The 21,962-nt window shown below is 38.5% G+C and overlaps 1 protein-coding gene across 1 annotated transcript in view; it reads right to left on the bottom strand.

The window, feature by feature from the left end:
- LOC113060664 (kinesin-like protein KIF13B) overlaps positions 1-21,361 on the bottom strand; it is a 42,077-nt gene extending 20,716 nt beyond the window's left edge. Inside the window, exons 1-9 of the mRNA XM_026229776.1 lie at positions 20,863-21,361; positions 15,791-15,875; positions 7,908-7,923; positions 7,695-7,755; positions 7,120-7,212; positions 6,831-7,011; positions 6,655-6,742; positions 5,906-6,040; positions 1,639-1,751 (exon numbers count right to left, since the gene is read on the bottom strand). Of these exons, the coding sequence (XP_026085561.1) occupies positions 1,639-1,751; positions 5,906-6,040; positions 6,655-6,742; positions 6,831-7,011; positions 7,120-7,212; positions 7,695-7,755; positions 7,908-7,923; positions 15,791-15,875; positions 20,863-20,932 (842 nt within the window). The 5' untranslated portion in view covers positions 20,933-21,361. The remainder of the gene's footprint in view (positions 1-1,638; positions 1,752-5,905; positions 6,041-6,654; positions 6,743-6,830; positions 7,012-7,119; positions 7,213-7,694; positions 7,756-7,907; positions 7,924-15,790; positions 15,876-20,862) is intronic.
- Between the last annotated feature and the right edge of the window lie 601 nt (positions 21,362-21,962).

Consider the following 21,962-nt stretch of genomic DNA (forward strand, 5'->3'; position numbering starts at 1 on the left):
ACTTTGTAGGAACTGCAGCTACACTAATGATGATGTCTATTTGTTTCTCTGTTTTGCCACGAGACGAAACTAGGATTTACACAAACTCCAGTCTGGATCCAGAACACCTGAGAAGAGATGATGCCAACCCCTCAGAGGACCTCAGATGATGCTAACCCTGAAACAACAACAGAACTAACAAATATTGCTACTTACTATGCAATCACATTATAATTGCTGTTAATGGTGTTCATCGTCTGGTTGACTGTCTTGTATACATTTTTCTGAAAATTCCTGTAATTTGCACATAAACTGATCACCACTTATAAGCTACTACTAAATATCGTAGAAACGTAATTTTCTGTAAAGTTGCTTTGCAATGATTTGTATCATAAAAAGTGCTATACAAATAAACTTGAATAGCTGTTCTGGTGCTCAGTGCTCTGCAGCACCAACCAGATGGCAACAGCTCAAGGATCAGGCATCCTCAAATCTGGCACACAAGATCCACTTTACTGCAGAGTTTAGCTCTAACCCTAATCAAACACACCTGAGCAAGCTAATCAGTGTCTTCAGGATCATTAGAAAATCAGAGTCTAATCAGGGTTGGAGCTAAACTCTGCAGTGCATCGGCCCTCCAGGGTAAGGTTTGAGGAACCCTGGTGTAGAGGGAGAACTACATAGAAGAGCAGTGGAGAGAGCACACATCCCTGAGGGGCACCAGTGCTGACAGTGCGAGTGCTAGATGAGAATTTTCCCAGTCTGCTGCTTGTCTGTCAGGAAGCTGGTGATCCACTGATGGAGGTGGGCAAAGAGAGCTGGGTTAATTTGGACAGGAGGAGATTTGAGATGATGTTGAAGGCCGAGCTGAAGTCCATAAACGGGATACTAAACATAAGTTTGGTTTATGGTTTATGCAGATGTTGTATTTTGTATTTGTCTTTCAAAATTACTTTATGACCAAAGATGTTAAAGCAACAGGTCTTTAGTTATTTAGTCCTATGTTTTTGGGTTTCTGAACCCTCAGACCATCTGGGCCTGGTGCTTCTCTTATCTTCTGTTTCCGGATGCATATCATGTTGATTGATCCGAAGTGCAGGAGGGTGGGGATGGGGCTTGCTGGAGGTGTTAATGGATCCAAGGAGAGAGGGTCAGAATGTGTTTGGGGTGAGATGGGTTTTTCAAACCTGCGATTGTATTTTGTCCAATTGTTGATTCAGCACAGTGCACGGGGATGGTGTTCAACGAAAATACATTCTTACATGACTAAACATCAAACACACTGCTTGTTCTTGGTAGGGTATAATAAAATGTAACATTATATAGTAATATGATTAATTACTTAGTTTATTACTTAAAGAAGATTAACTGTTAAAAAAAAAAAAAAAACAACTATAACATAATTAAATAATGCATTTAGTTTTTTTTTTTTAGAAAAAAAAAGGGAAAAAAAGTGTCCAAATGCAGAAATAAACTTGTATAGGCTTCAAGTTAAACATAATTTTGTATTTTTTGGGCCGCGATAGGAATTAAACTTGTTCTTGACAGGTTTCTTAAGATAGATACAAAGCCTGTGTAGGTGGCTTAAGCAAAAAAAAACAAAAAACAAACAAACAAAAAAAATCCCCATCATGCAAAATGAGTCAGGGTTGCACACACTTGTTAATGTTGCTGCCTTCCTTGAGCCGCTCGCCTGCAGCGCCTGTCTTTGCAGCTCTCTCACTTCCTGCCAGGTCCACCAAACTCAGTTTACTAACCTTTTCACCACTTGTCTGTAAAGAAAATAGAAAAGAAAAAAGAATTAGAGATGCTATGTTTTAAAATGTAATACTGCATACAATTTTTTTTTTTTTATTCCAAATAGGATGTCACATGACCTTATTACATGTGTTTCCATGACTGGTGCCTAGTTATCCTGGAAATAAACGGTGAACTAGCTGTGACGGAAACTAATAAAAAAAGCAACATAATAATCCCTCACTACTGAACATTTCCATGGTTGTCAAGCCTGTCTGTGCTTGTCCTCCCTAAAAAACCCAGGGAAACGGCTTTAAACATTGAATTTGTGTATGAATGACCACACTGGACAAATTCTGGTTAGCTGTCCTATATTAAGAAGGAACAATGGCAAGAGAGGCTATAGCGGGCCGTAGACAAGCATCTATTGTTCTCCTCTCTATTGCACAGCACTGGAGCAGTATGTGGGGTGGAGTTCCTTTATGTGCCCCAGCATCAGACCCTACTGTACACAATCCCCATGTCTGAGCATCAGAGATGAGGTTTAATTGAGAGGAGAGGCAGAGAGATGTAAGTGCGAGCTGAGAGGACATGAGAAGTCGTGAGGGGGCTGGGAGCCGGACCCTGATTACAGTGCATTAAAACAACAAAGAGAGTCCTTGTGCTGCAAAAGCTTCAGGCTCCACAAGCACATTGGCTGAGAATACACAATCATATAGAGCCGGAGTTCACTTTTTAATCTATAATCAGCTATTTAAAAGAGACACATTCTGCACTTTTGTAAAAAAATATTTTTAATATTACACTGCCTCAAGTTACTTCATGACAGACCTCCACCTTCTCAATGACCTCTAGAATTAAAAGGGCTGCTCTTGTTTCTTTACCTTTAAGGCTGGATGATAAAACGATAACGATATAATTTTCCTCGATAAACCAATAACAGGAGTTTGATAAATGTTAAATAAAATGTTTATGTGCCAAAAGAGAAATCAGTGCTAATTGTACCACGCCACACGGACCATTTATCCATTCGTCTCAAATGGCAGCGCAGCCTGAGGTTACTAGAGCAGTTGCGTTTATTGTTTTTTTTTTTTGTAATCTGTGCAGGGTTGTCTTGCCCTGGCAACCAAAAACACACTTCTTTTGTGACTTTTCGCGACGCTCTCGCTCTGATCAGTGAAGTCTGTTGTGCTCTCAGTGCTCTGCTATACGGGAGCACGCTCTCTTCCGGCAGAAGTGCCTTAGGACCCATATAAGGAAATTCTGCTCCATCTAACGTCACACAGAGCCATACTCAAAAAAAACTTTCCGAAACTTGTGACAAACCGGAAGGAGTATTTTGGGAACAAAAATACTCCTTCAAACGTACAACTTAATTTTTGAAACTTTGTCCATGTTTAGCATTGGAATCCAACTCTTTTACAGTGTAAAAAATTCAGTATGCATGAAATAGCATATCACCCCCCCTTTAATACTAGCCTTATAGCTAGGGTTGCACAATTAATCGCAATTGTCATGCGCATTAAAGCCGTTTCTGTGATTAGCAGTAAATCTCCATCTACCATCTGGTGGAGCAGCATTTACTACACAGAGCCGTAGTTCTCTGACAAGCTATGCAAAATTGCGTTCATAAATCGCAGACTATATAATTGTAATATTATGAAATTGACGAAATCGTTCCCGATAATGAAAGCTGTTTGCATATCATCTCAGCGAGAGCACCCTCTGGCTTTCGGATGGAGATTTATTCCTAAACACAGAACTATGCTTCACTGAAAGATACGTATCACTTCTGCCTAATCGCAATTTATTGCCTTTGCGATTTAATTTCGATTAATTGTGCAGCCCTATTTATAGCCATCCATTAACCCCTCATCATACCTTAGAAACTGCATAGCAGTTATATAGTAACATCCCTGACAACCCCTCACGACACCATATCATATAACTATGCATAAGGCCTTACAACACCTTAGAAACTATATTGCAACACCCTGACCACCAGTCAGAACACCCTAGCAACTGCACAGTAATGCCCTGAAAACCAACTAAAACACACTAGCAGCCACATAGCTTTGCATAAACCACTCAGAACGTCTTTGCAGTTCCATAGTAACATCCAGACAGCTAAACAGAACATTTTAACAACCACATAGCTATGCACCAACCGCTCAGAAACCGCACAGAAATGCCCAGGCAACACCACAGCTGTGCATTAAAGACCGCGTGAACCGGAAGTTGCAAACTATTTTTCTCCAGTGTTGGGACGTATTTCCGAGAGAAACGGAATACTAAATGAGGAAAAATAGTGGGCATGGCTTTATTTTCCAACTCTAGAAAAGTAGTTAATGACAGATATCTCACAAACCGCATTTCGTGTTCTGTACAATTTTTGAAGCATTCGCGCATGAAGTGCTTCGAGCACATCCATGACCTCTCTGTTATCCCTCCTTCCTCGAAATGTAAAAATTCGAGGCATCTGAACCGTAACGAGGGAATTTTAGGGAATGGGAAATGTGAACTGTGCAGCAATGCCTCCAAAACCACCTAAACACCCTAACAAATACATAGCTATGCAATAGTCCCCAAAACACCAACTCACTGGAAACCACTCAGAACCTCAGAAGCTATGCACAAACCCCTTAGGAACACCCTTGCAACCACAATGTTGAGCATTAACCTCTCAGAGCACCTTCATAGCAACACCCTGACAACTAATAAGAACACCTCAGAAACCGCAAGGTTATGCAGTAACCCCTCAAAAACTTCAGCAACTGCTTAGTAATGCCCTTGCAACCACTCAGAACACTGGCAACTGCATAGCAATACTCTAGGAGAACACGCTAGTATTGGATAGTGGTGAGTTTACACAGTCAAGCAAAGACTATGTGAAAATCTAGTTTCTAAAGGAGCTGATTTCCATAACATGCTAAACACAGATCTTAATACAAAAGAATATGGAAATCAAAGGAAGTCTATTGCCTCACATTTCCCCACAGCGCTGTGTTCGTGGAAAACCACAGCATGCAAAAGACAGCACTGATGACTGCGCTGGAAAAATAAACACATTACTACTTATTGGTGGCTGAGATGACAAAAACACCACATACATAAGGGCTGGGTTCAAACTTCGGAGCACGTGTGTGTGCGCATGCAGGCTAAAACTTTGTAATTGCTCTGTTCTAGTGACAACAAGCTAAGTTTAGATCTCGGCTGTAGTCTTGCACTGTTGAGTGACCAGCACAGTCCAGGCCCTGATGAATTATAGAGTCAAGTCAGATAATCATGACATATGGCACAAAAGAAAAGTGCAGTGACACCAGGACAGAGAAAGAGGAGATCAGCTGACATCTAAACTCGGACACACTATAATTTATTCATCAATTTTCCTGCCATTTGCATGAGCTCTTTCCTCGCGCACGATAAAGCCGATAAGAGAAGGTTTACGTAGCCAGAGTGCACTTAATAGTACAGTGACTAAAATCTTTGGAGATGCATTTATGCAATATTATATATACAAAACAATCTTTAATGATTCAAAGTGGATGAAACAAAAGCAAGGGTGGTAAATATATAACGTAAGAGGAACATTTGAGACTTAACACTAGACTGTGCAATCACAGGTCCACATCATCTTATAAAAGGTATCCAATACATCTATATGAGATCATCAGGGCTGGAAACAATGACTTATCTCTCAATCTTCTCCTTCCTGCAGTACTTTGCTTTATGTCATGCGTACCTTGTAAGTATATTTAAGGTCTGAGTTTTACCATCAAATAGCAGAATCAGGACTCTTTCCAAAATAAACTACCCAAACATGGTTTTCCTGGCTCTTTTCGATTAAGAGATTTTGAGGACAGACTCTTGATGCTCCCAACCAAGGCCACCCAGATCATGTACAATACCAAAGCTTCAACAAACTATGCTGGTATGCAAAGGTGAGCCAATAATAAAAGGTCATTTACATGAAGTCTAGAAATATACAGTAGTAAAAGCTAAGGGTGAAAAATTTAAATGATTTTGAATTTTATGGTGCAAGAAACTTTGACTAACATAAGTGGACTTTGATGAAAAAATAAAACTTAAAACGTGTAGGGTGTGACCCATTTAAGCAATTTTCCACTTGTATTATTTTATCTTGATGTATGAAAATCAGCTTAAGAACAGTATGTGTAAGTGTCCTTACCCCCGACTGAAGGTCTTTCAGTGTGTGCGTGAGGATGATATTGAAAACCGCATGGGAGCGACTGCTCTCCTCATTCATGTTGGTGGCCGCCACAGTGCGGGATTTATTCCCCTCAGACATCAAGGACTCAATGTCCTTTGGGTTGAAGAAGGGAGACGATTAGAATCTCACACACCATTTAAAAGTCAGAAGCACTGCACACTTATTTAAAATAAATAAATAAATAAAAGATGTCCTGAATATGGCCTCTCAAAATAAGACAAGCATAATGCTAATTAATTATGGTTACTGCAAAGTAACCTGTTTTTAGGTCTTGAACCAAGTTAAACAGGACTTCCACAATGATCATCCACGGAATCTGTGGAATTCTACAGAATGGATTTACTTTTCGAAAAATATGTTAATCCAAAGTATTTAACACAAACTCAATATATTTCAGTAGAATTAAAAGAATTCTGCAAAAATTCTGAAATCTGCTTTTAGAACAGTGACACATTATGTACTGTACACATATTGTAAGCGGACTATAAACATTCCTACAGTGGGATTTGCTAAATATCAAATGCAGACCCTAAGAGGGGATAATTGAGCCACATGATCAACTGAACGACAGAATATATTGTAAAATTACAATAGGGTTTCAGCACTGCGTGCTTGAACCCCTAAAAAAAAAAAAAAGGTGAAAGAGCAATCATTGTGTAAAGTGCATATCATTGCACCAATAAAGATATTTTCTCTTATTTTGTTACCTTGTAACTTTCTACTGCAAGCCTTGATAGACCATCGACATAAGGCCCCAAAACTTTATGTTCTCTCACTCTCAAGGGCTGCCGACTCCTGTGGGAACAAACGGATATTGTGTCTGAGCAACATATACAGCAAGAGTAAAGCTCGGGGATTAAACATGAGACACAATAGGCTTCACCCTTTGGGGTCCAAGAGGTCCCGAACTTTCTCGTTGTAGATTTCCATATAAGAGACTTCCACGGTGAAGCTCTCTTCCTCTCGCTGGTGTTGCACGGTCCGCTCAAACAGAGAACTGCAGAGTCTGGGGATCAGACCAGGCTGGTCCACCGAACCCATCATGGTGTACGACTTCCCCGAGCCTGAGGGAAATGAAAAGTAAGAATGTTAAGTAAATATTATAAAAACGGTTGTGTTAAGAATGCTTTTAAAAAATGAGCAAAGGTCACTGTGAACAAAGTGTTACTCACCAGTCTGCCCATATGCAAAAATACAGGCGTTGTAACCCTGAAAGGCATTGTGCAAAAGACTCTCCCCAAGGCACTGAAACACTACATCTTGGCCTGTTAAAATATGATTATTAGAAAATAGGATTTAAAATGATTCATTATGAGGAGAGAAAAAGTGTAAAACAGGAGAAACCATGCATGATGCAAATACATTATGATATCTAAACAAATACAGTTAAATAATAAATGCCATAATGAATTTTGTGTGTGTGTGTGTGTGTGTGTGTGTGTGTGTGTGTGTGTGTGTATATATATATATATATATATATTTATTTTCATCAGATTACTTTCGGTACTGTAGATAGTGTGCCATGACTTGATATTGTACTGTCAACCTCGAGGTGACACACTGTTGATTTTCTGGAAAAACCATGTTAGTACAAATGATCTTGATGTGTAAACAAAACCTCATCTTCACTAACACCACCAGCACCAGCGCAAGAACCATCCTAACAAGATGATACAGATGAGAAACTAGGTACTGAACCAAGAAATAAACAAAGTGGCTTCTTTGAAAAGGGTTTCCAGAAACTGACCAGCAAACTTCTCTGTTTCCGACTCATCCATTGACCAAAAACAGTAGTCATAGGCGAAGGTCTTGATAAAAGAGAGACAGATAAAGAGAGATTAATATAACTGTATAAATATAAATATAGTACAAGTATCACCTTTTGTTCTATTCATATTAAACTTCTATTTTTTTATGATGCAAGCATGTTCATTTTAAACAGAAATGAGGGTCATCATACCTTTGGCTGACCCCTGCTGCAAGATGATCCATGGAGAAGGTGCATATGGGAAAAGAGAGAAAAACAAGAGCTTGTGTTAAAACAAATCACCTATGCATGTATTTTAGAAAAAGCACAATTACAATGATCCTGTGGCTCAGTGGTAGAGCATTGCTAGCAGCACAAAAGGTTGTGGGTTCGATTCCCAGGGAACACATAGAAGGACAAATAAATAAAATAAATAAAAATGCATAGCCTGAATACACTGTCCAAGTCGCTTTGGATAAATATATATAAAAAAGTTTAATTCAGCTTCACCATTATAGAAATCAATTCAATTTTTATTTATATTCAAATAGAAAATAGTTATTTTAAAATAAAAATATTTCCCAATGTTTGGCAGGCAGTGTTCCCTGAACAAAATCTGAGCTTTAATTATTCCAGGAAGTTCAGACGAGCTTGTTTAAATTGTACAAATTTCGTGGACCCACTGACTCACAGCTGACCAAAATAGCATGTCATCACCAGAAGCGCACTCAACAGGGACTAGGAACTGGCAGCACTACACACAAACACACATCCTGAGTGTGTCCATGTCATCAGTTGTACTTTGCTCAGTGGACCTGAACACAAACAGACCGTCTCTCACTGAGAAAGCCCTGCCGTTTACAGGGTAAATACACATTCGGAGCCCTGTCTCCGTTGTGTTATCTGTAGAGGGCACCTCAGTGGCTTTGCACGGCACTTTGTGAACACAATGACCTATATAAGCATTATTGACAGACTGTTGGAGCGAATTGAAGGTTCCTAATCGCTGAGACAGCACTGTGCCTTTCCAGGCCAAATTAATTCAATTCTGGTGTTGTTCTCTGGCTAATGAAAAAAAACACAAATGCAAAATGCAAAGCTATGTTCCAAACCATAGTGAGCTGCCTAAACAATGTACAGAATTGAGGGAAAATTCTAACTATTTTACCCAATATTTGTTTGTGCCATGAACTTGAGTATTGAGCTATTAATAAATGTGTGTCTGTATGCTTGTATGACATATTATATATTATATTGCACAAATGGCTCATACACAATAAGCCAAAAAAAATTGTGTAAAAGTAAAAAGGGTCAATTTCGATTTAAAAACTACTTTAAGAATCTCATAACTAAAAACATCTATGATCTGTCTCCTGCACATATAATAAAAAAAAAACCTATAACGACAATATTTAATAATGGCGACCTGTTTTATGATCCCAATCTAGAAAATCTACACCAGTGAGAGCTTATGGAAATCACCAAAGCGTGTCCTGCCATGCAGTTACACAGGGAGCAAACGAAAGAGTGAGGGATGGAAAGCTGGGGCAAAATACGCCTGGATTCAGTTCCAACGACCCCGGGCTCAGCTTGTCGTCTAAAATCAGGCCAAGCCACACTTGTGGTATAATAAGTTGCACGTTGACGTCCCCCATCACACCACGCTGAGAACTGAGAGAGATGATGGTCCCTGAAGGAAGTGTCAGACTGATCTTCATCTTGAGGTCCTGGAGGAGATCTGGCAAACGGGGTGAACAAACACACAGGGCGCATATACGGAAAGCTCTTGTGGAGACAGCTGTATATCTGGAACACTAAAAAAAAATTGCTTCCGAGTGACAAGCCCTCAACTCTGACATTGAAATAAAGATGTAGATATTCTTAGAAAATTATCCCATCTCGATATTATCGGTTTCTCGAAATCTAGCCTCTCTATGCTTTAATTTGTCACTGCAGGGCATAAATTGAATCTTACAGATAACATATTTCAGAGCATAACAAATTAAATTTCATGCATCAAAGGAAAATAACGCATGCTTTCCAAGACACCTAAAGGACACATCACTAATTCTTGAGGAGGAGGTCTCTACCAAACCTCCACAGCCAAGGGTGTAGCTTGTAGTAGGTATATGTGTAATGGCACATGAGTTCACTGGTTTGTGTGCTACACCCAGACCACTGCTCACGCTCGCAGCTCCCGCTCCTGGCACCTCCTTTCCCAAACACTTGTTACAAGCCCTAGTGACTTTGACCCTGTACTATCTGGCAAAGTCTACACTAACTATACCCCTGGTTACATCTTATCAGATCTCATTCGCCAACATGACAAATACGATGACGTACAATCTCTGAAGTACTGAAATGATTCTAACAGTAATGACACTACTTAGCAATGTTTCTAATTTTATCCGTCTTCATCATTCTGAGCACAACTGTATAGCGATTTCAATAAGCTACATGGCTGTTTTTTTGCTAATGAAACATTAAACATGTTCTGTTACACAGTCTCCTATTTTTTATGTCGGGCTGAGAATCCAAATAATTTTCGTTAATTGCTTCGTTTGGATGATAGGTGTGAACGAAGCAGTTCAAATATGATTCAGTGATGTCTTTTTTTAAGCAAAATATTTACTACATTGAATAATTTGTATGAGTTTTTTATTTTATTTAGTGTAACTGTATTTGTTTAAATTAATTCAGTCACCAAATATGACATATTTATAGTTTCTTTGCTAGAAAAATACTGCTCTGATTCCAGAATATATAGTAATCTATATAACAAAAATTTTAGTAGATTTAAATAATTAAATCAAAAACAATTTGAAACCATTAAAGAAAACAAAAACAAAATATATTTAAAAATTAAATTAAAAATAGGTATAAAGACAACAAATCCATTAAAAGAAAATAAACAGGTTTTTAGGTATAAGTTAGCAAAATAAAAATTAAATCAACTAATATAAAATAAAACCATTATAGAAAAATAAATTAAATAAAAATACACAGGTGTTTAGGTATAATTTGGAAAAGTAAAATGGGTACTTCTTTTATCAGAGCAAAGTCAAATACAGGTTTCTTCCAATGACGGCAGCCATGACAACCAAATGACAACCCAAGGAAAACTGGCAGCTGCTCCCAAGTTCCCAGTCTGGTTTCCAAACATTGCTGGGACTAACCCCACAATGCATCACTCTGTGTTTTTCTACCACGGCTGTCCTTTACATCTGCACTGACTGGAATTGTCCCTGAGCCAACTGTACAAATGAAAAATGTGTATGCTGTGCCTCTACGCCTGTGTCTGTTTTCCCTACAGGAGACTGAGGCATGTGGTGGCTATTACCCCAAAAATGCCTCAGTGACAGGTGAGACCAATCGCTGAGAGACATTGAAGCTAGAACTGGGATCAGCGTTGCGGTGCTGTTAATCACACGATTTCTCTCATGATGTCACCAAGTAGCCTCGCGAGTAATCCTTGTACGTTGCTTTATGACATTGGTTTTGTCTGAGTGAGTCAGAGGCTTTCGATATGTGAGACAGTACAGACTGAGCAGAGTCCTCAGCTGCTGAGGAAGACACAAACGCTCACTATCTTTAGCAATCGCACACACAAAAACATTCATTTAGAAAGTGACGGTTTGGCAGCATGCAGCAAAGTCTTTGAACTCGCATAAGACCCTTCCCCCAAACAAGGAAAAATCTTGCAGTTGGGGCTGGACGAGCATTAACAAAAATTATATCCACATATAAATTTAAAAGTTAAAATGTTAACGCAACAAGAAAAAAAAAAAAAAAATGCATAAAAATGCATGCTTTTTTACCAAAAACTAAAATAAATAAATACTAGGAAAAACAATACCAATTTTTTTAAGCTCTTCCATTCAAAAGTTTTTTTTTTTTTAAATGACTTAAACTTTTTTAATGAAATAAAAAAAAATAATAATAATTACAATATGTCTTTGATTAAATTAGTATTTTATTTTATTGATTAAATGATTTGTGATTAAATAAATGCATATATGCATAATAACTTTCAACCAGATTACTGAAAAAAAAAAAAAACATTTGATCATCTAGTCCTACTCCGTGTTACTGCATATAAATCACTTTAGCTCACTGAAAACATGAAGTAATGATATGTCGAACGAATGAATAATTAAATGTTTACCACCCGTTCAAAAACACGCTCTGGCAAAGTTTTGGCAAACACTGCCACAAAAGGTCATTGGTTTGTACAAATTAGACTGTGTTCGTGACACATTTACCACATAATAACAGCAAGTTCATCACAATGCTTTTAATAGTTGCACTTTTATTATCCAAGGAGCTGTCTATAGGGGAGGAAGCTGCTATGAGAGACTGAGTCAACAGTGTCGTCCCTTCCCCCACTCTTTCTATCATTCCATTGGTGCTGCAAACAATGAGGAAATCACCACTCTGGCTTGGTGCTATAACACTATACAAGTGAAACCGAGACCAAAGCACCACAGGCGGAAAAGAAAAACCACACTGACCCCATTGGAGGAACAACCCTCTATTTACAGGCTTAAAAGTGGTGGTTGATTTGAGTTTATAGTCTAGCAAACAAGTGAACTGCCTCAAACACACATTTAATTCCACCGCTTTCAATCAGGCTTTCATGCAAACTCAGGGTCCAGAAACATGCTTGCGATTCCATTTTGAGCTAGCTAATGGATTCACTCATTACCCCTCGGTCTATCCTAATATTCCTAATAGGACTGAATGCTTCAGGAAAGCATTTCCAACAGAGAACCGATTAAATCTCTTCTTCGAGAGTGTATTGACCACTCGGGAGCAAAGTGTCGACTCGAGGCCAGGACTGTAAATCCCTTTGTCTCTGTCTGCATTCTTGCAGGGGCTCAAGTCTGAGAACACGGTGGAGGAAGGAATGAACCTTGATTATGGTCCACTGCAGCTTTCTCATGGGTTGGTGACGTACGCTACGGTGACAGCTGTCAGTGCGGGTTTTGCAAGAGACCGAGGGTGGTGCCGAACACTGTCCAACACATCATGGCTGGAGTTCGCATGACAGAATAGTCAAGAAAGCCAACCTGACCATGCACACAGATGCACATGAACTACCCTTCAGCTTTTGAGCTCTGAGGTCACTTATAAAAATGTGATTCTGCTTCGGTTGCTTGGAAAGATGACATTGTGTACTCTTAACCTAAATTATGATCCACTAGATATGTCCTAATGAATGTATGCACACTGACAGACGTGGCTTCATGCTTGAACTTAACGCTTGAGTAGGCTGAGGGGAACACAATGCACTCTTGGGCATGACTTCCACATGACACAGAGATGATTTTTCTTAGCTGAAACTGCCCAACTATGACTGAATGTTCTGGTAATTAAAGCAATAGTGTAATGAAAAGTACAATGTGCACAATTAAACTCATCAGTGGCGCTCATGAATGTTGTGATGCTCGTTCTGTCATTTTAACTGATTTGCTGAAATGAGAGATTGTAAGTAGGCATTAGCCATTGCGAGATTATGATATCGGTGCTACTCACTGGCCAATGGTTCTGCTGGGTATTAAAGGGGTCATGAATTAGAAAGTCAAAATGTTCTTGATATTTACACATATAAGAGGTTACACACAATGTGTAGCAAGTGTTTTACTGTTGTTGTCATGCATTAGCAGTAAACAGTATATATAGATAATTGGGTACATTGTTTCAATTTCATCTGCCTTGGGATTTGACTCCGGCTCAAACATACAATATATGGCTCTAACCTAGGGCTTGCCATCCCCAGTATCATCCAAAAAAAACACAACAATGTAAATGAGGGTGTGCAATACGGCGCAATGAAGTTTCCCAGTCACAGCAGTGGGTGTTTACTTGTTTATCTGCAAGAGTATGTTTTACAAAGTGTGAATGTTATAACTTTTTATAAATACAGGATTTTTGGTGCAAAGCACTTTGCACACTTTATAAACTAACTTTGAGAAACATAATATAAAAATCAGAAACTGCATTTCATGACCCGTTTAAAGACATTGGGTCTTATTCACTCAACTGCATTATAGTTGGAGCTGCAAGGGTACAATGAATAAAGCAGATACATACATGTACAGTTGTCTAGGTCTGTTTGAACTAGAACTGCACACTTGGCATTGCTTGAGGACTTTGCTCTGCATCTCTCAGGTGAGAGTGTGCCTTTAGTGGCCGTCATATGAGAGTGATGATGGAACATGAAGGAACATTTGTGTCGAATGCCCTTATATGGAGACGGTTTGGGAGTATTTTATGCAAAAGACTAACCTCGTTCACAAGTTTTGAATTAGATTTCATGAGAAGTTTGAATGCATGTATAAATTTGGATAATCTATCAGTACTAAATTCGACCCATTGTTTTCTATAAATATAATGTTCTGATAACCGTTCTGATCCTATGAGAATATCCTCAATACCACTAGAACAATATAATTACATAATGATACAGTACCTGAAAGGCACTTTCCTAAAACTACAATATTTCTATCTATCTATAGTCATAAATAAAGCCATATAAAAGCTTCTGGTAAATATGCTTATTTCTCTGGGCGTGTGCATCTGCATAGCAGGGGCCATTAACGGGGCCGGCGATTCAGCGCAGCACGACACACGAACTCAGCACCACAATTAAACTGTCTGTTGTTCGAAGGCAGCAGGCGGCTCCACCATTCACTTCCAAGTTTAAAACCTGTTCAACCTCTGTCTTTGTTTGCACTGCACCGCAAGAGAAAAGCAGAGGGGAAAAAATAATTGCGCTCTCTTGTTTACCCGCCATAAAAGTCAGAGGAAATGTTTATGGCCGACAGATGCTAAAGCTAGCTAGTATTTTCCCCTTTTTCCAAAAACAAGAGCTCCTCAGCTATGGATGACCTAGGGTTAACCCTCCTTCTGCGTTTCCGTGACCACAGAGGGCAGAGAAAAAGAGAGGAAGTCAGACGGAGGAGAGTTATGCCCCGACACACGGCAGGACGGAGCGAACAGCAGGCTGCGTTAAAGAGAACTGCACATCCACATTCCTTTTTCCCTCAGCCCCCATCGTACGAGCCGACCAAGCAAAACCGACAATGATACACGCACTCTCGAAGACCCTGATCTCAGCTATCTTACCAAGGGTCCCAAACTTGTAATATCAGACTGAAAGAGGAAGAGAAACAAATGCCTCTCGTTGTTAATGGAATACTAGTGTACAGAATACTACATGCTTCTTGATATACACTGAATATTACTATTTCAAAAGTTTGTGAAGAACTACATATCATGTCTTCATAACGTTTTAAACCGTACTATTCTTTTTTTTTATTGTTAAGGAGTAATAAAACATGAATGTTTAATTCTAAAAAGGCCTCAATTCTTCATCTTGTAGATGAAAGATATTTTATTATTGTATTTCAAGTTATTTTTAATCCTTTTTTGCATTATTAAACTCAATCCGATAAAATGAAGAGTCAGGAAAATTGTGTTATGAACAGCAGCAGACATTACTTCTGCTTCATTACTCTAGAAAAGGAAGGACAAACTGAGTGCAAAGCATTGTGGGATACAGTAACCACTGCAGTATGCAAATGTAGTAGGCAAGTGTGTATTCTTCTAGTACTATTCCGAAACAAATCCCAATGTTAGTAAATCTACACTACCATGCAGTTTGGTGTCAGTACGATTTGTAGTTTTTGAAAGAATTGGATTTATTTTGTTAGGGTAAAAATAATAATGTTGTGAAATATTATTGCTTCAGGTTTTCTATTTTAATATATTTCTTTGATAAAGCAATGTATTCCTGTGATGGCAAAAGCTGATTTTCAGCAGCCATTATTCCAGAAAAACATTCTGATTCTGTGCTCAAAAACATTTTTTCTTATTATCAATGTTGAAAAATGAAACAGTGATACATTATTCAGGACTTTTTGATGATTAGAAAGTAAATGATTTATTTGAATTTTCATCTTTACTGTCACCTTTGATCAATTTAATGTATCCTTGCTGGATAAAAGTATTAATTTCTGTAGAAATAATAAAATACCTTGCTGAGCCCAAGCTTTTGAACTATACTGCATGTCAGATTTTCCAATTCAACTTACCTGGAATCCTTCGCCAGGTTTGACGGGTACAGATGTGTTTGATTCCCCTCCATTTCTACAACACATTTTGTGTTCAGGTCCTTTTCTGTTGGGAAAAAAACAAAAACAGATGGCAGGTTAAAGATCTATATGAGAATTCAATTCGTGTCACAAGAAAAGAAACAGGATGTTGGAACATTAAAAAGGATCCAAAGCCACTAAACTGATCAGATGAAGCATATATTTTTAATAAGTGATTTTTTTGCACTAAAAAATCTTTTAACTGCACTGTTGTTCACTTCATTGATTTGCACTATATCTGTCATTTACCTTGCACTGCTTTATTTAACTTTATTTTTAACTTTTATTTTTTTATTTATTTTTTTATTATATGTCTTTTTTTAGAATTCCCTTATTGTATAATTGTATCTACATTTTATATTTGATCTAGTAATTTTTTTAGGCTTTAATGTTAATGTTATCTGTATGCACCGGGGTCTGAGAGTAACGCAATTTCGATTCTCTGTATGTATGTACTGTACATGTGGAAATTGACAATAAAGCAGACTTGAACTTGAATTATATCTTATATTTCCCCATCTCAGTCACTTAGATGACTCTAATAAGACAATTGCATGACCTACTGAGTTTCCAGGCATCCTGATTACACAGAACAAAAGGCTGAAATCAAAGGATTTATTTCAGAGCAGGAGACGATGCTCGAGGACAGAAATCAAACAAGCATTCTGACAGTTTTCTTGAAATCACCCACCATTATCATCACAGCTATGAAAAGAATTCAGAGCAAAACAAGTTTTATAGACTCATGTCCTCAGATACGATACTGAAGGACATTTCTGGACAATCATAATCTCCCTTGACAGGCTGTTAACTACATTAGCAAAATAAAACTGTGAAACTAAAGCGATGATCCTACACAACTAGAGTTGTTCAGATTCCGATACTATCGGAAATATCACCAATACCACAACAAATTCTGGCATCGGCGAGTACATGAACCCATATACTGATCAGATACCATTTTCAAGACCTAGTTATGACCGCTAGCTTTACCTAACCACTGCAGGGTTCTTCTTCACTGCTCAGAATGCATTGCAAACACAGGAAGTTGTGCTGTGTTGCCACAAGCAACCCCCGTTTAGAGCAGTGAAGAAATTAAAACGCGTAAGCAGCACTGATCTATATATATGACTGGATCACTCATCACGTTCTAAACTGCCAACAGACAGTGAAGCCACTTCTAGATTATAGATCAGTGGTTAGCAGTATGTCCGCTGTTTAGCAGTATTTCAGACTGGACCAACCAGATGGTAAAACGGCGACTAGGGATGCCACAAGTACTGGCATTTCACTACCAAGTCGGTGCTGAAAATTAAAAAATGTGATGATACCAGTGTCTCTGTAGTACCGTTAGTAAGTTACCGACTCCAGAGTATACTCGGAACCCGCAGCTGCGTTCAGTCGCTTCCGTGTTAGTCTAAGCGCAGGGCTCCATACTGTAGCCAAATATATACTAGTGTCTGTGAATATTAAACTGCAAAATACTATTTAAATATTACTCCTGCAAATTCTACATCTCTGTGGGAGATGGGAGCCGATGCGCGGGAGCTCGCTGTTTTGTACTCTCTGCCGTGCGTCACTATATGAGGACACGAACGCATAAACCGTCACTTCATGAGAATTTACCATTTCATTTGAGAAAACTGTCAGATCATAAACACAGACACTCAAAGATCTTCATGGCGAGTACATTGACAATATATTAAGCTACTGTTGTAGCCTACAGTAGATTTAGCTACGTCTCTATGTAGTAATAATAATTCGTTTCTATTAATAATAATAATTATGCCTAGACGGTTGCTTGTTTTTTACTTGTTTTGTTGTAAAGAGATTATCTGATTAATATAGAATTTTTTATATTCATAGACTTATTTGTTTTTATACAGTTATATTGTAAAACTAAAATACCTTTAAATAATATTACTATCAAATTCATGTCAGATAATAAAAAACTGTAATTAATACAGTAGTTCACCATGTATTTGTTCATGTTTTATCAAGGATAAGTCTGAAGCACACCATAAAATAATTCTAGCAATTTACACAGGGCTAGTAGTATATACAGCAGATACACACCCAGGTATCGGATCAGTACTCGGTATCGGCCGATACCCTGAGCCCAGGTATCGGAATCGGTATCAGGAAGAGAAAAAGGGTATCGGAACATCTCTATACACAATGCTGGATGCCATGGGGAAATCTTATTTAGCCCTTTTAATCAATGATTTTGCCAGCCAACCAACTAGTTGAAAAATCTGATTTCTCCTAAGTGTAATGAAATTATTTCAGTGTGAAAGTGCAACAAATTCATCAGCAGGTCATGAGATGCCACAGTTCTCACATGCCAAAACCATTCTAAGACCATCAATATTTCATGTCCAGTTATGAGTTGATTTGGAAAAAGTATTTTGTATTTTTGTATGTATTTTGCAATACTGACCAGTATTAATGCATTGCATTATTCAGTTTAAAACAGTGGAATCATTTGATTAAATTTAGGAAAACATTGGATCATATTGAATAGCTGGCAAACACAGTTATTTAAATAAACAAATAAAAAAATATATACAATATTTACATGCTCATATTCATGAAAATAATTTATATAATTTATATATAAAAAAACGTTATAAATATTTAAAGAAATGGAAAGAAATTCATGCATAAATTAAAAGATTTTTTGTCCTTTTTATACTCACAGAAAACATTAAGTTTTGGTTGTAACACCAAAACAATGGTCACGAGATCTTGTGACAACACAGCACCAGCTGTATAGTTCAAGTGACACTTCCATGAACTGGCATGAAACTCTCTCACACAGGCCAAATGCCATCGGGCCATCCTTAAAGTGGAACCCTGGGATTGGATCGGGTCTCAGCTTGACCGGAGCTGTCACACTGACAGAAACAGCGGGAAGAACCTGCAACAGGATTCTTTCAAACACTATGTCAGCAGCCGCTCTCTGCTAAAGCAGCTTCCGGTCCAAATAAATAGATTCCAAATAAAGTTTTGCGGTTCGGTCAGCTGAAAGTTTATGATGCACTCCTGACAAACCCAATACCCAATCCGACGGCAGGCCAAAGCATGTATGAAACCACCAAACCCTCCTACTGACAACAACAGGGAAGTGGAAAGCATCTGCAGCTGACTCAGAAATCCTTGAAAAGGATGTACTCTGAGGCCACACTAGCTGTAACAACTTCCTGTTAGAGCAGGAAACCTCCCAGCATTGGTGGCCAAGGTCCAAGGAGGAGAGCCATCTGGATTTACCACAGCTGGCCAGTCCAAAAATCTGAATGTCCTGCATTATGTCACTCAGGTGAGAGCAATAAACACATGTTATCTTGGCAACAGTGACGAACTGGAAAGACTGACAGAATCCTGAACACAATAACACAAAAACAAAGCGACTATTTATCTACAGAGAACAAAAAGCAGTGACAATGGCCTGCTGCAGCTAATTTCTATAATTATTTGCACAAGTTTATGGAAGTAAAACTATTAATAATGCACAGTTCAGTTAGTTACATGGAACTGTAACTGCATTCTTCAGGCCATATGAGAAGGGAATGAGGCTATTGGTGTCCTCAACTGATGTGGTGAACCGGGAAATCATTAACTATTGAACCTCCATCTCTCTTTATCCACCAAATGGTTTTGAGAAAATATCTTTACATAGAGTTGGGATTTAATATGAAAATTTTCTCAGAACGGCCCAAATTCATTTGACCAAGGGAACATGTTCGCTTATGCAACGTTGGCAAATAGTCTATTCAGACTCTCTTCCTGCCTTTGTCCAAAACACAGAGAGAGAGAGAGAGAGAGAGAGACAGCAGAAGTAAAACACAAAGTTACATTTTTAAATGTTATTTAGAGACTTTCAAAAACAAGTTATCCATGTTGTATGAAATAACATCAGAAAAATCTTTGGAATTCGAATAATACAATAACGAAGGTCACAATTCCAGCATTGCAAATGGAGACTGGGAAGTGTTTAAAAGGATGTGTGACTCGGAAAGCTCACACAGGCTGTCAACACTCGATCGGTGATTGAGTCTTGTGACCAAATGAAACGCTCCAGTCGCACACGTGACAGCGTCTACAATGCAGCAAATTCCACGCATCCGTGGCTTTACCAAGACACACGTTCTCCCACAGCAAGACCTGTTTTAATGTCATGCGTTTATGTAAATGGCATGCAAATCTTGGGGAAGAAGAAATGGTGAACAGAAAAAGGGGAATTTTATTTAACACTATGCATGACATTGATGGGGTGTCCTAGGGACAAATAGACGGATGGAAAGAGAGAAAGATGTTCCATTATATCTTATAGGCTAAACAGAGTTTCTATAGAAACAGGGAACCTGGAAACAGGTAAATGACAACTTCAAGCAGTCTAACATGTTGTAATAGATCTCTCAAACAATCCTTCTATAAATGTAATATGATTGATTACATGTAGGCTATACATATTTTTTGCTTTTAAAAATACACTATATCAACTTAACTGAATGACCTGATGTAAAAATAAAAAGGTTTGCATGTCATCTGACCTATAATGAAGTTCTAGATTGATAGATAGATATTTTTCACCAAGACAAAATCCATGCGCGTGTAAACCTCCTTGGCAATAAAGGTCTTTCTGATTCTAGACGGACAGATAGATAGACAGATATTTTTCCACCAAGACAAATTCCTTGTGTGTGTAAACCTCCTTGGCAATAAAGGTCTTTCTGATTCTAGACAGACAGTCACATTTCTCATGAACTCCCTGGTCACGTGACCAGCACACATCATTACAGAATCCAGCATGGCCTGATCAGAAGGACTTTCTCGGAACTTTCTCAAACTCTGTTACTGATCACAAGATTAAAAGACCGTGTCAAAACATAGTGTGCAGACTAGCTAGACAGCTTTTTGAGGATCACGGGGACGATTCAGACGTCCAGGAAAGAACTACACTGGGTCTTGGAAATACACATATCAAGTGACAGAACTGAAACTCGACTCACCTCTCCGGTTCATGGGCCGGACCCGAACCGCCACCTTCACGTTGGAGTTGTTCAAATTAGCGTCGCCCATGATGTATGTCGATATATCCACGAGAAGATGTGTTATAAAACGATCGAAATGCTTCCCGACAGCCTCGAGTTCATGAAATTAAACTCATCTAGATTTGTCTGTCACAGGAGTCCCGAGTAATCTCTGAGTGAAGCGTGTCGTGTCCAAAAATGGCCAGCATCGTCCTCACTGGGTTGATTTTCTCCGTTTTGAACGGCACAGATAAGACATTGTCGCTTTTAATAGTGTAAAAGCAAAGTTTAGTGGAATGTCTTGACTGCTGGAGATTTAGTTGGATCAAAAACAGGAGTCGAAAGCGAAGCAAGCTCCCTCCTGGATTCCTGTCAGACTGCAAATGTGAAGACTTCTGTCCAGCAGGAAACCGAGTAACTAATAATTAAGCAGGGTTTTAATAATGCATGCCTGGCTGTGACAGTCTAATAACCACATTTTGCTTGAAGGAGGTTTTGCATTTAAAAAAAAGCAAAAACAAAGAAACAATTTATCTTTACAGGTGTTTTAATCCAGGGGAACACTGCAGACCTATTTAAGTGGTGGTCTAATCGTATCTATCTGGGTAAAGTGCAATACAGGCAGGTCTGAATAGAGTTTTTCCAAAAAGATATCAAACAAAGACGAAAATGTTCGCAATACACACAATTATTAGACTAATATTAGGCTATCAGATTCTGATCTGTCAATGTAGCGCATTAACATGCACAGAATGGCAAAGAAACCGGTTTTAGACAGAAAGACCATAAAGGTAAATGTCAACGACTGAGAACAAACAAACAAACATAAAATCCTACTGTGGCAGTTATTTCCGAAATCTGATCGCAAACAGCATCTGAGGCGTGTCTGTTGAATTTTGATTTCTTTTCAGACAGGGTCCAACTTCACGAGCTGATTAAAACAACGGTGCTGCTCTACATTCCCACCCAGTTCGGCAAATCTTCAGGATTGATATCCAATACGACGGAGACAAGACACACGTCTTCGACAGAATTTGCGAATCCAGGAAAATGAATGTTGGACTGATTTAAGGACTCCG

Source organism: Carassius auratus, chromosome 42, assembly GCF_003368295.1.
Source record: "Carassius auratus strain Wakin chromosome 42, ASM336829v1, whole genome shotgun sequence".
Taxonomy (NCBI): Eukaryota; Metazoa; Chordata; class Actinopteri; order Cypriniformes; family Cyprinidae; genus Carassius; species Carassius auratus.